Below are 13,934 nucleotides of genomic sequence, written 5' to 3'. Positions count from 1 at the left end.
GGCGGAAGAATCGCTTGAACCTGGGAGGTGGAAGTTGCAGTGAGCTGATATTGTGCCACTGCATTCCACCCTGGGCGACAGAGTGATATTCCGTCTCAAAAAACAAAACAAACAAGAAAAAACTCCTGGGCTCAAGTGATCCTCCAGCCTTGGCCTCCCAAAGTGCTGAGATTATAGACAAGAGCCACCGCGCTTGGCCAAAGTGACGTTCTCTTTAAAAAAAAAAAAAAAAAAGGGTCGGGCGTGGTGGCTCACACCTGTAATCTCAGCACTTTGGGAGGCTCAGGCCGGCAGATCACAAGATCAGGAGTTCGAGACCAGCCTGACTAATATGGTGAAACCCCCTCTGTATTAAAGATACAAAAATTAGCTGGGCATGGTGACATGCGCCTGTAATCCCAGCTACTCAGGAGGCTGAGGCAGGAGAATCGCTTGAACCCAGGAGGTGGAGGTTGCAGTGAGCCAAGATCACGCCATTGCACTCCCGCCTGGGTGACAGAGCAAGACTCTGTCTCAAAAAACAAACAAAACACCAAAAAAAAAAGAGACCTTTCATGAGATGGCCTGCAGCTGGTACTGCATACATGCTTCTCTTGTTGTCATTATCCACAATATAGTGGCTAATGCTCTGGAGCTAGACAGCTTGGATTGTATCTCAACTCTAGCGCTTATAGCTGTTGGACACCAGACAAGTTCCTTAATCTCCTGTGCTTCAGTTTCTCATCTGTTAAATGGGGATACAAATAACATGCATTTTGCTGGATTGTTGGAAGCAGTCGATGACTTATTTTATGTTAACCACTTAGAAGGGTGCCTAGCCCACAGTAAGAGCCTTATAAGTGTTGGCTATTAAAATAATAATTATTATTTTCAGCCTGTCTATCTTAAGTGTCTCTGAGTCTTACTGTCTGTCTGCATGACGCTAACCTTGAACCCATTTGTCTCTCTGGGCATCTCTCCCTGCCCTGACCCCCTGCCCCCATACACCCACTCTTACTTGCCCTCCTCCTGGGATGGACTCTCTCTGGGATGGCCTCACCTCTCTCTAGGACTCCCCTCTGGCATGGCCAGCCTCAGCCCTGGCCAGGGCTGAATTACCATGGCCTCCTGGCTTGTGGGACCTGCAGGTTAGCTTCCCAAGTTGCTGCCCTCTGGCCTGCCCTGCCCAACCCCCCAACGCTGCCCACTGTGCCCCCACAGGCCCAGCCAGATGTCAGCTGCAGTTATTAGCCTGGGCGGGAGACACAGGCCTGGCAGCGTGCCTGCCAGACTCACAGGCCTCCGGAATCTCCCTTGAGCCTAGGGCGGGGGAGGGGAGCCATTCAAGCAAGGGGAAGAAGGGAGGGGGCATTTAGGGGTCACAGGGACCCTCCAAGGACGGGACGCCCCCAGCTTCTGCTGGGACCTTCCTCCAGCAAGGCCACTGCACTGCTGGACTTCCCCCTGCCCCCACATAGCTCAGTTTCTTTTTCGCGTCTTTCGTTTTCCTTCTCTTTCCCACACTTGGTGAGATCTAGGCTGCCCCAGAAAGGCTGTTTAACCCCTATCCCTTAGCTTCTTTCTACCCTAAAGAAGAGACAGGCTCTTTTCATCCTCCAGAAGACAGAGGCCTGGAAGCTGAGAGAGAGAGAGACTAGGCTTCTCACCTCTTGGTCTAGTGGGTTCACACACAAACTGCTCGGAAGTCCCACCTTAAGTCTAACTGGAAGCCTCACCATCTGCACCTCGCCGCAGCCCTTCCCGGGGAAGGGGCTCTCGGTTCCCTCATATTATCCCCTTATTTTTTCAGGTCTTCTCTGACTGGGGGAGGGAAGCCCTCAGATGAAGGAGCCACTCTAGGGAAGGAGGGGGGGCTCCCTCTAGGTATTCTGGATGATGGATGGATGGGACCCACAGACTCAAACGAGAGTGGGGCCCCTGACCCACATGAGTAAGTGCGGGGTGTTGGGGAAGGAGACCCAGACCTCCGGGCAGAAGGGAAGGGCACCCCACCCGAGGGAGGAGGCAGCCGCCGTTCCAGCCCGCCCAGGCGCCGGGGGCGCCTCGAGGCATCGGCCCGCCCTCTCCGCGCCCCGTCGGGCCGGGGGCAAAGTCCGACCCAGGCCCGCGGGCAGGCGGGGACCTGCCGGGCTGGGTTGGGCCAGGCCGGGCCTGGCAGGACGCAGCCCCAGAGCGGCGAGGTGGGGCGGGGCCGGGCCAGGCGGCCGTGGGGGCCCCGGGGGCGGCGGTCGGGGCTGGTCGGGACTAGCAGTCCGGGGGCCCAGGCGCGCCCCGGGTCCTGGCAGATACTCGGACTCCTCACTTCTGGCTCTGGGCCCCAGGACAACGCTGGTCCCACCTCTTCCTGTGCCCTAATATGGGCGGCGGGGAGACACTCTGGGGGCCGCCCCGCCCTCAGTCCTGCCTGCGGACTCCCGCCTGTTGCCATGGCGACCAGGCCCCGCTCCTCGACTGCGTCCCCCGCCGTCGGGCCAATGGAACAGTCCCGTGTTGCCTGCCTCCGCGGTCCCCTGCAGGCGCCGCGGGCGGAACCATTGCTTGAGGGGAGAGGATGGTGGCTGGAGGCTTCCGCGGCTGGGCAGGCTCCATGCACCCGGGCCTCCGCGGGGGCTCGCACGCCCAGGTTCCTCTTCCGAGGCGCAGGATGCGGCGGGTCCCAGGGCGGGGCGCACGGTCCCGTAGGATCCAAGTGACGGAGACAGGGCCGGGCTCCTTCCCCCGGGGCTGTTGCCACACTTCCTGCCTCGGCGCTCTTTCCCCAGCCTGTTTCTAAGGAAGGGAGTGGGGTTGGGCGACCGCGCCCCAGCCGTCGGGCTGGGTCCAGGCTCCAGGAGCCGACACGGTGTCGGGCAAAGCCCAGGGTCAATAGGGGAGGGTTTTAGGATGGGGGACGGAGAATACAGATGCCCTAGGCGGTTACCCACGGGGGGAGCACCAGTCGTGGAAGATCCAGCAGTACTGGCGCGCGGGACCCTCAAAGCCCCCTCCTCGCTTGTCAACTGAGTACCCTCTTAGTGTCCGAACCCTTCTGACTGTCCTTCATCCGGGCTTCGCAGATGACCCCAGTGGTCCCCAGTTTCTGGCAGACATGTCTCCATCTTCTACCCTGCATATTTTACCTGCCTCAGTGTACCGCAGGACGCTTACTCGCTTTCTGCATATCTAGATTTCCCCTAATTCCTCCTTCCCAATTACGGGAGAGCCCTCAGACCCTCCCATGGGCTCCTGGACCCTACTCATTTCTTGCAATTTAATGGGTCGTGCAGCTCCGCCCACTCATCCCTTTTGATCTCTCCCCTCCTCCATCCTGTGAAAATTCCAGTCCTGCATCCTTCTGTGCCCCGGACCCCCAGTCAATTCCTGGGTCAGGTGTCTCCTTACCCCTCCCGATTTACCGTGCTTAACCCTCATTCCTGCTTTTTGGGGTCTCCCAATGAATTGTCAGTCCTCCTACCCCTCTCGTATTCTGGATACCTTAGGGGTTTCTTCGCACACCCTGAGATCCTCACCCTACTTGCTGCGTACCAGGTCCTGGTATTTGTCCCAGTGGACTTCAGTGAAATCATCCTCCTCCCTGAAACCCCTCACTCATGTGCCTGGGCCCCCCAGCACCTCCTTCCATGCGTACCCCGGGGTCCTTTGAGCCCCTCCCCCTGCAGGCCCGCCGAGCCACCCGGCCCGTGGCCGCTGTTTACAAGGACACGCGCTTCCTGACAGTGACGCCAGCCGCCTCCTCCCCTTCCCCACGCTCGAAGAGGGGGGCGCGGGGGCCCGGCTCCGGCGACGGCCAATCGGAGCGCACTTCCGTGGCTGACTAGCTCGGTATAAAGACGTGTGGCTCAGGCTGAGCGGCTGGGACCTTGAGAGCGGCCAGGCCGGACTCGGAGCCAGCAGGGAGCTGGGAGCTGGGGGAAACGACGCCAGGAAAGCTATCGCACCGGAGAGGGCGACGGGGGCTCGGGAAGCCTGACAGACCCTTTGCGCACAGCTGCCGGCTGGCTGCTCCCCGCCCGCGCCAGCCCCCGAGAACGCGCGACCAGGCACCCAGTCCGGCCACCGCAGCGGAGAGCGCGCCGCTCGCTGCAGCGAGGCCCGGGGCGGCCCCGCAGGGACCCTCCCCAGACCGCCTGGGCCGCCCGGATGTGCACTAAAATGGAACAGCCCTTCTACCACGACGACTCATACACAGCTACGGGATACGGCCGGGCCCCTGGTGGCCTCTCTCTACACGACTACAAACTCCTGAAACCGAGCCTGGCGGTCAACCTGGCCGACCCCTACCGGAGTCTCAAAGCGCCTGGGGCTCGGGGACCAGGCCCAGAGGGCGGCGGTGGCGGCAGCTACTTTTCTGGTCAGGGCTCGGACACCGGCGCGTCTCTCAAGCTCGCCTCTTCGGAGCTGGAACGCCTGATCGTCCCCAACAGCAACGGCGTGATCACAACGACGCCTACACCCCCGGGACAGTACTTTTACCCCCGCGGGGGTGGCAGCGGTGGAGGTGCGGGGGGCGCAGGGGGCGGCGTCACCGAGGAGCAGGAGGGCTTCGCTGACGGCTTTGTCAAAGCCCTGGACGATCTGCACAAGATGAACCACGTGACACCCCCCAACGTGTCCCTGGGCGCTAGCGGGGGGCCCCCGGCTGGGCCCGGGGGCGTCTACGCCGGCCCGGAGCCACCTCCCGTTTACACCAACCTCAGCAGCTACTCCCCAGCCTCTGCGTCCTCGGGAGGCGCCGGGGCTGCCGTCGGGACCGGGAGCTCATACCCGACGGCCACCATCAGCTACCTCCCACACGCGCCGCCCTTCGCCGGTGGCCACCCAGCGCAGCTGGGCTTGGGCCGCAGCGCCTCCACCTTCAAGGAGGAACCGCAGACCGTGCCGGAGGCGCGCAGCCGGGACGCCACGCCGCCGGTGTCCCCCATCAACATGGAAGACCAAGAGCGTATCAAAGTGGAGCGCAAGCGGCTGCGGAACCGGCTGGCGGCCACCAAGTGCCGGAAGCGGAAGCTGGAGCGCATCGCGCGCCTGGAGGACAAGGTGAAGACGCTCAAGGCCGAGAACGCGGGGCTGTCGAGTACCGCCGGCCTCCTCCGGGAGCAGGTGGCCCAGCTCAAACAGAAGGTCATGACCCATGTCAGCAACGGCTGTCAGCTGCTGCTTGGGGTCAAGGGACACGCCTTCTGAGCGCCCCCTGCCCCCTTACGGACACCCCCTCGCTTGGACGGCTGGGCGCATGTCTCCCACTGGGGTCCAGGGAGCAGGCGGTGGGCACCCACCCTGGGACCTGGGGGCGCCGCAAACCACACTGAACTCCGGCCCTCCCGCCCTGCGCCCAGTCCTTCCACCTCGACGTTTACAAGCCCCCCCTTCCACTTTTTTTGTATGTTTTTTTTCTGCTGGAAACAGACTCGATTCATATTGAATATAATATATTTGTGTATTTAACAGGGAGGGGAGGAGGGGGCGATCGCGGCGGAGCTGGCCCCGCCGCCCGGTACTCAAGCCCACGGGGACATTGGGAAGGGGACCCCCGCCCCCTGCCCTCCCCTCTCTGCAACGTACTGTGGAAAAGAAACACGCACTTAGTCTCTAAAGAGTTTATTTTAAGACGTGTTTGTGTTTGTGTGTGTGTTTGTTCTTTTTATTGAATCTATTTAAGTAAAAAAAAAAATTTGTTCTTTATTAATTTCTGTTGTCTTTTTTTCCAAGCTGGGAGGGCGGAGGGAAAAAAAAGCACTGGTTTGCCCCCAGCTCAGTGCTGTTGGTGGCTCGGTCCTGTATGTGTCCCCCTCGTCAGCTCTTTGCAGGCATCTTGTGGTCCCAACCCGGGAGTCCCACCCTTCCCGCGTCCCCAGATCTCCAGGGTTGGATGGTTGGGGTGCGGGACGCAGTCCAGGGACCCAGTAGCTGAAGGCAGGGTGCTCGGGGCGAGACGCGGAGCGCGCAGGCGCGGCCCCGCCCAGCAGCGCGCGCCGGGGCTTTCCCCGCTGACGCAGCGGAAGCGCTGTCCATACAAGGACCGATTCTGCCCAGTGACGCGACCGCGGTCTCTGGGCAGATTCCGGGAATCCCCTCCCCCGCTCTGCCGGGCAGGGCCGCAGCGCCGGGAAGGGGGCCGGGATTTTCCCGGGCAGGCGGCTGCCCGGGCACGGAAAGCCCCAGGCCTGGGTCCAGAGGGCCCGCGGTGGGCGGGCAGCGCTCCTGGGCCCCGGGAGCCACCTCTGTGCTACCTTCAAGACACTGGCGCCTGGGCCCCGCCGCGCCCACGCCCCCTCCGTCTGACCTGACCCGGGCGGAGGGTTGCTGCTGCTTCGGCTGCTTTGCCGACGCCGTCCCCTCTACCCCCACCCCCGCCAGGAAGGGCGGCGCCCGCCTGCCAGCTTCCCCTCCCGGGTGCCAGGCCAGGAGCGGGGCGACTGCCAGGTCTGGTCCTGCCGGGGCGGCTGCTCGGGCCGCTGGGCGCCGCCACCGCCCTCGCGCTGGGCTCCCTCCCGCGCAGCTGGGACACGTGGGGGTGGGGGTGCGGGTGCGGGTGCTGCTGGCACGCCTGGAGGGAGTCTGGCCGGCTTCGGGGCTGGAAGCCCCCAAAGCAGTGGAGAAAAACAGGTAGAGAAACCAGACAGGCAGTAGGGTGAGTGGAACAGACACTTCATCAATTCATTTGTGCAATACCTAGAACAACTAGACCCTGGAGACACAGCCTGGACCACTCCAGACAAGACAATAAATAAACAAGCAAGCATGGTTCTTCCGAGGTGGTGGTGAAGTGCTAGTAAGAGGAAAACACACACACACACCACACACACACACACACACAACACACACACAGGTCAAGGTGGCAGTGATGGGGCAGAGAGGAAAGTTGCTTTGCAAAATGGAGTGGGAACATGGACCTTTAATGGGGCAACTTTTTCTTTTTTATGTTTTAGAGACAGGTCTTGCCTTGTTGCTCAGGCTGGAGTGCAGTGGTGCAATCATAGCTAACTGCAGCCTAGACCTTCTGTGCTCAAGCAATCCTCCCACTTCAGCTTCCCAACTAGCTAGAACTACAGGCACACACCACTGTGCCTGGCTAATTTTGTTTACCTTTGTAGAGATGCAGTCTGCTATGTTGCCCTGGCTGGTCTGGAACTCCTGGGTCAAGCAGTCCTCCCGCCTTGGCCTTTCAAAGCACTGGGATTCCAGGTGTGAGCCACCGGGCTTGTCTCTCAGTGACTTTTTCTTTTTTTTTTTTTTGAGACAGATTCTTGCTGTGTCACCCAGACTGGAGTGCAGTGGTGCGATCTTGGCTTACTGCAACCTCTGCCTTTTGGGTTCAAGCGATTCTCCTGCCTTAGCCTCCCAAGTAGCTAGGATTATAGGTGCCTGCCACGACGCCCGGCTAATTTTGTATCGTTAGTAGAGATGGGTTTCAGCATGTTGGCCAGGCTGGTCTTGAAGTCTTGACCTGAGGTCATCTGCCAGCCTCGGCCTCCAAAGTGCTAGGATTACAGGTGTGAGCCATCGTGCGTGGCTGTGACTCAACAGATTTGAAGAAGTGGGGTGCTGAGAAAATCCTGGGTAACAACAGCATCAGAGGTAACAGTTTTTTTTTTTTTTTTTTTTGAGATGGAGTCTCCCTCTGTCACCCAGGCTGGAGTGCAGTGGCTCGATCTCAGTTTATTGCAACCTCCACCCACAGGATTCAAGCGATTCTCCTGCCTCAGCCTCCCAAGTAGCTGGGTCTACAGGCGTGCATCATCATGCCAGGCTAATTTTTATTTTTATATTTTTAGTAGAGAGGGTTTAATCATGTTGGCCAGGCTGGTCTCAAACTCCTGACCTCAGGTGATCTGCCTGCCTTGGCCTCCCAAAGTGCTGGGATTACAGGCGTGAGCCACCCTGCTCAGCTGAGAGCAGCTCTTAAATGGCAAAATTTTTGTAGCCAGGTGAGCCTGTGAAAGAACAGCGGGAAGCCAGCGTGTCTATAATTTGAGTGAACCACAACAGGGCAGATGTTAAGGGAGACTGAGCAGGGGCCTTGGGGAGGAGTGTAGATTAAATTCCAAGGGCGATGAGTGACCCTTAGAGGGTATTAGGTGGGTACCAGCATTAATAGTGGATCCATGGATTAAATGAGCATATTAGCCCTGTTCTGTAGGAGGAAATTGGGGCATAGAATAGCAAAACTACTTGCCTGAACGCACACAATATTAAACTGTACCCCTGGGAACCCTGCCTTGCTGCTAATACCTGCCTCCTAGCCTAACTGCCACCCTCCCACCCCACGGGCAGACAGGCAATCTTTCCAGCCTGGGGTGGGGCAGAGCTCACAGCAGGGACTCTGCACTCTGCAAGTAGCTCAGGCTTTCATTCTTGGTTCTGCTCTTAAGACTGGGTCCCCACCCTCTTCCCCATAAGACTAGACTGGGCTGGGTTCCTTCCAGCTCGAGGAAGCCATCTTAGGAACTAGGAACTGGGCCCCACAGAGGGGCCTCGGCCCCGAGCTTCACATAACTCATCACCTACAACTTTCACCACGTGCAGTGATCTGGGTTTGCAGTCCTATTTTACTGTTGAAGAGACCCAGAGACGATCACAGCTCTTAAATGGCATTTGAACCCAGGCTGGCTGGTGACAAAATGTGGGCGCTGCCTTGTATGGCCAGATTTCTGGATGTAGGGCATCCTGGAATTTGCAAGGGACAAAAGGCATGCCCTACTCCTCGGAAACCGCCTTGAGCGCAAGGAGGAAAAGAGCAGGCACTGAGCATGTGATAAGACCGCCACCGTGTGGCGAAGATGAGCAACCACAGGGTCAGTTTCCCAAGCCTGAGCCTGGAGAAGGGAGGGTGTTGCAGGGGAGGACGAAAGGAGAGAGCACACCAACACAGATTTACACCTATCCCTAATACTTTATTGGTCACCTCTAGGCCTGTGTGCGGCTAGGTGGGCTCGGGGGAGGGTGTCACTATTCAGCTCCTAGGTAGAGGCATGAGAAGGCCTTGGCCTAGCCCTCCAGGGTCCCAGACTATAGGGTTTGGAGGGGCAGGTCTGGCCTTTCCTGGGTCAGCACAGGGCACCCAGGTGGGGGCACAGGTGGACACCCAGCACAGGCACCTAGATAGAGGCACAAGCTTACTATCCGTTGGCTAGCCTAATTGTGTTTGGAGAAATATTCCTTGCTGTCATCCACGTTGGGCTTAATCGTGTCACTGCCAGGCTTCCAGCCAGCGGGACAAACTGTGGGAAGACACAAGGATGCACATGAAAGCTACAGCCCCAGGTTCAAGGTGAAGCAAACAAGGGCCTGTGTTGCAGAAGAAAATGCTGGAAGTGGTCCAAGCCCAGGAATGTGGATATTAAGAGAAGCCCTCCAGCCGGACGCTGTGGCTCATGCCTGTAATCCCAGCACTTTGGGAGGCCAAAGCAGGAGGATCGCGAGGTCAGGAGACCAAGACCATCCTAGCTAACACAGTGAAACCCTGTCTCTACTAAAAATACAAAAAAAATTAGCCGGGCGTGGCGGCGGGTGCATGTAGTCCCAGCTACTCAGGAGGCTGAGGCAGGAGAATGGCATGAACCCGGGAGACGGAGCTTGCAGTGAACCGAGGTGGTGCCACTGCACTCCAGCCCGGGCGACAGAGCAAGACTCTGTCTCAAAAAAAAAAAAAAAAAAAAAAGAGAAGCCCTCCAAGCCCAGTTTAGTATTTTTTCTTTCTCTTTTTTTTTTTTTGAGACAGAGTCTTGCTCTGTTGCCCAGGCTGAAGTACAGTGGCATGATCTCAGCTCATGCAACCTCTGCCTCCTGGGTTCAAGCGATTCTTGTGCCCCAGACTCCCAAGTAGCTGGAATTACAGGGGTGCACCACCATGCCTGGCTACTTTTTGTATTTTTGGTAGAGACGATGTTAGCCATGCTTGTCTTGAACTCCTGACCTCAAGTCATCTGCCCATCTTGGCCTCCCAAAGTGCTGGGATTACAGGTGTGAGCCACCATGCCCAGCCAAGTTCAGAATTTTATCTTTTTCTTTTTCTTTCTTTTGAGACAGAGTCCTGTTCTGTCGCCCAGGCTGGAGTGCAGTGGTGTGATCTTGGCTTACTACAACCTCTGCCTCCTGGGTTCAAGCGATTCTTCTGCCTCAGTCTCCTGAGTAGCTGGGACTACAAGTGCCCGCCACCACGCCCTGCTAATTTTTTGGTACTTTTAGTAGAGACGGGGTTTCACCATATTGGTCAGGCTGATCTCAAACTCCTGACCTCAGGTGAACCACCCCCCCTTGGCCTCCCAAAGTGCTAGGATTATAGGCGTGAGCCACTGCACCTAGCCAAGTTCAGTATTTTCTAGTTGGTGTGTTTCCTACTCTTAATTCTTCAATTTATTTTTGCCACCCACCTCTCCTTTTTCTTTTTTTTTGAGACAGAGTTTCACTTCACTCTTGTTGCCCAGGCTGGTGTACAATGGCACGATCTCGGCTCACTGCAACTTCTGCCTCTCAGCTTCAAGTGATTCTCCTGCCTCAGCCTCCCAAGTAGCTGGGATTACAGGCATGCACCACCATGCCCAGCTAATTTTGTATTTTTAGTAGAGACGGGGTTTCTCCATTTTGGTCAAGCTGGTCTCGAACTCCCAACCTCAGGTGATCCACCCTCCTAGGCCTCCCAAAGTGCTGGGATTACAGGTGTGAGCCATGACATCTGGCCTCTTTTTTCTTTTCTTTTCTTTTTTAAGAGATGGGGTATTGCTATGTTGCCTAGGCTGGACTCAAACTCCTAGGCTTAAGCAATCTTCTGCCTCACTCTCCAGAGTAGGTGGAACTACAAGCATGAGACACAGCATCTTCCTGTCTTTTCGGCCCCTTTAACCCCATCTTTGTCCCTCTGCCCCACCCCTACAGGTTTTGTTGTTGTTGTTGTTTTGGTTTTTTTTTTTCTTTGAGATGGAGTCTCACACTGGGCCTGGGCTGGAGTGCAGTGGTGCGATCTCGGCTCACTGCAACCCCCTCCCGGGTTCAAGCAATCCTCCTGCATCTGCCTCCCAAGTAGCTGGGATTACAGGCACCCACCACCACACCCAGTTAATTTTTTTGTATTTTTAGTAGAGACGGGGTTTCACTATGTTTACCAGGCTGGTCTCAAACTCCTGACCTTGAGATCCGCCCGCCTCGGCCTCCCAAAATGCTGCTGGGATTACAGGCGTGAGCCACCGTGCCCGGCCTGTTTGTTTTTTGAGACAGGGTCTTGCTGTGTCACCCAGGCTGGAGTGCAGTGGTGCAATCACAGCTCACTACAGCCTCGACCTCCCAGGCTCAAGCAATCCTCTGGCCTCAGCCTCCTGAGTAGCTGGGACTATAGGTACACTTCACAAGCCAGGCTAATTGTTGCCCAAGCTGGAGTACAATGGTACAATCTCGGCTCACTGTAACCTCCACCTCCCAGATTCAAGAGAACTCCTGCCTCAGTCTCTCAAGTAGCTGGGATTACAGGTGCATGCCACCACGCCCAGCTAATTTTTTTGTGTTTTTAGTAGAGACGGGGTTTCACCATGTTGGTCAGGCTGGTCTCGAACTCCTGACCTCAGGTGATCCACCCGTCACAGCCTCCCAAAGTGCTGGCATTACAGGCGTGAGCCAGTGAGCCCAGCTCCTTTGTCCACCTTGGTTGAATGTCAGGGGTATTTGTCTCCTACCACACTAGAAACTTCCTGCAGATAAACCCCTGAGCAGAATCTTCTTTGGGGCCCTAACACCCATCTAGACAGGTCAGAGGACAGGCAGTGAATGTTTGCATGAGTGACAGAGGCACTGAGTATGTACCCATGTGTCATGTGTGTTTCTGCTCACCTTCCCCATGCTCGTCTGTGTACTGGAAGGCCTGGACCAGCCGCAGAGCCTCATCCACGGAGCGTCCCACAGGCAAATCATTAACAGTGATCTGGCGAAGGACACCCTTGCCATCGATGATAAATAGGCCCCTGAAGACATCAGGGTTCCCAGTGAGGAGCTGGGAGCTCCCACTGCCAGAGACAAGGAAGGGACTACCAACCGCCCGCTACTAGCCACAGGGCTGGGGGCAGAGAAGACATTGTACAGGAGTGGTTCCAGCACCACAGGAATGGGGGGTCTCCATGAGCCGGGCTGAGGGCCCCACAGTACCTGTAGGCAATGCCTTCATCTGTTTTCAGCACGCCATAATCCTCAGACAAGCGTCTGGTCACGTCAGCAAGCAGAGGGATGTTCAGGGGGCCCAAGCCTCCCTCCTTCCGGGGGGTGTTGATCCTGGGAGTAGAGAAGACAGAGTTGGGGCCTCAGGATGCCTGGTACAGCCCGGTCCTCACCCTGTGGGCCCAATGTGATAAGCCCTGGAGGCCAAAGATAAGGGGCTTTAAAGTAGGCTGCTGGGAGCCTCACCCACCCCACCCTGGGTTGGGTACAAGGACTTCCCACAGATGGGAAGATTAAGCTTGAGAGGCTACGCTCCAGCTAAGTGGCTTCACATGTGCTTGTAACTTGCAGCATCACCCAGCAGAGAGCCCGTGTTAAGAGTCCCCCTCCTCCTCTAGCTGTGTCATGGGGTACAGCCCTTCACTTCGGTGAACCGGAGTTTCCATCTTTATGAAATAGGGCAGCACAGCCTCCCTCCTGGGAACTAGTAGATACAGCAGATAAAGTTGCATCTGAGTTGCATCTGCAACTCTATGTGTCAGGCAACTAGCTGCCAAATGCTAATTACTGCCATCCTTAAAAACTTGGGCGGCAATATTTCCATTATTTTCAAGATGGGGAAACGCAGGTTCCAGAGATTGAGCAATGGTCACGAAGCCACACAGCTTGGATCCGAGGGTGTGAGCTTAGCTGCAATCTCCCTCTCTGGCCTCTGCTCATACCAAGCCAGGTGGGTGAACTGAGAGTCCACCGAGACGCCCAGCACTTCGCAGCCCAGCTTGCGGAAGTCCTCGGCACGGTTGCTGAACGCGATGATCTCCGTGGGGCACACAAAAGTGAAGTCCAGAGGGTAGAAAAAGAGGACTACGTACTTCCCTGGGAAGGAGGGACAAAGAAGAGTTAGGGCCCAGCCTCTCTCATGCACGGCCCCGCTTCTGCTTCTACCTGGGTCCGCTCCGGGCTGCGCTCACCTTTGTAGTCCGACAGCTTCACCTCTTTGAAGGCGCCGTCAACCACTGCTGTGGCCTTGAAGTCAGGGGCTGGCTTTCCGATCCGCGCGTTACCGGAGGCCATGACTGAAAGCTGAGACCTCTGTCCAGTCAGTGCGCCCGGGAAGACCCTTTGTCCTCCCACCCCAAGGTCGCGCTGCGTGCTGGGCCCTGTGACTGAGTCAGCACGGCGGAGGCGACAGCACCAACCCTCACCCTCCCGGGTACCGGGTCTACGAAGCCCGGAGGCTGCCGGAGACCCGCCCTCCTGACCAGAGCACGAGTGACCCAGCCATTGCCACTAGCACCCCACGAGCGAGTCGGCCGGAGCGCGGTGTCGCAAGCCCCAAGTCCAGAAGGAGACAGTGAGGCCCCCTGGAGCTGGGGGCGGGGAACAGGGCGATCCGGCCTGCGCTGCAAGGCTGCGGCCTCGGTTTCCCCCGCAAGGACAAAGGACGCCACTACAGCGGATGGAAAATAAAGGCGGCCAGCACTGAGGTCAGGATCCGGGCAAAGCAGCTTGAAGGTGGTCCTCCCACCAGGTGCACTCCAGGTGTCCATACCTGCGTGGGCAAGGGCTAGACGCACGGACGATCACACGCGTGGACCCGCGTTCTCAGAGCCAAGTGAGCCCTGGGCCGCGAAGCCTTTTATGCCCGGCCCGAACCAAGACGTTCGCTGCGCAGGGGAGAGAGCGAACAAGCGGAGCGGTCGAGTCCACTGCACCCTCAGGTGCGGGGGAGCGTGCGGCCGGGTCCATGTGCCTGCGGGCGCCGGGGGGAGACGTGTTGCCTTCGGCCGGGA

At 57.8% G+C, this 13,934-nt stretch overlaps 2 protein-coding genes across 2 annotated transcripts; one reads left to right on the top strand and one right to left on the bottom strand.

Annotated features, from left to right (window-relative positions):
* The first annotated feature begins 3,833 nt into the window (after nucleotides 1-3,833).
* JUNB (JunB proto-oncogene, AP-1 transcription factor subunit) lies at nucleotides 3,834-5,686 on the top strand. The gene has a single exon (XM_033200466.1). It carries the CDS (start codon nucleotides 4,141-4,143, stop codon nucleotides 5,182-5,184), a length of 1,044 nt encoding a protein of 347 aa, XP_033056357.1. The 5' UTR covers nucleotides 3,834-4,140; the 3' UTR covers nucleotides 5,185-5,686.
* A 3,187-nt stretch (nucleotides 5,687-8,873) lies between these two features.
* PRDX2 (peroxiredoxin 2) lies at nucleotides 8,874-13,849 on the bottom strand. Its single transcript, XM_033200468.1, has 6 exons — nucleotides 13,694-13,849; nucleotides 13,113-13,224; nucleotides 12,864-13,017; nucleotides 12,133-12,255; nucleotides 11,821-11,951; nucleotides 8,874-9,221 (listed from the first exon to the last, which is right to left on the bottom strand). Exons 2-6 carry the CDS (start codon nucleotides 13,213-13,215, stop codon nucleotides 9,136-9,138), a joined length of 597 nt encoding a protein of 198 aa, XP_033056359.1. The 5' UTR covers nucleotides 13,216-13,224; nucleotides 13,694-13,849; the 3' UTR covers nucleotides 8,874-9,135.
* Between the last annotated feature and the right edge of the window lie 85 nt (nucleotides 13,850-13,934).

Source organism: Trachypithecus francoisi, unplaced genomic scaffold (genome assembly GCF_009764315.1).
Source record: "Trachypithecus francoisi isolate TF-2019V2 unplaced genomic scaffold, Tfra_2.0 Lachesis_group5, whole genome shotgun sequence".
In the NCBI taxonomy this organism is placed as follows: domain Eukaryota; kingdom Metazoa; phylum Chordata; class Mammalia; order Primates; family Cercopithecidae; genus Trachypithecus; species Trachypithecus francoisi.
Note: the sequence above shows the minus strand (reverse complement) of the source record. Positions and strands in the feature narration are given on the sequence as shown.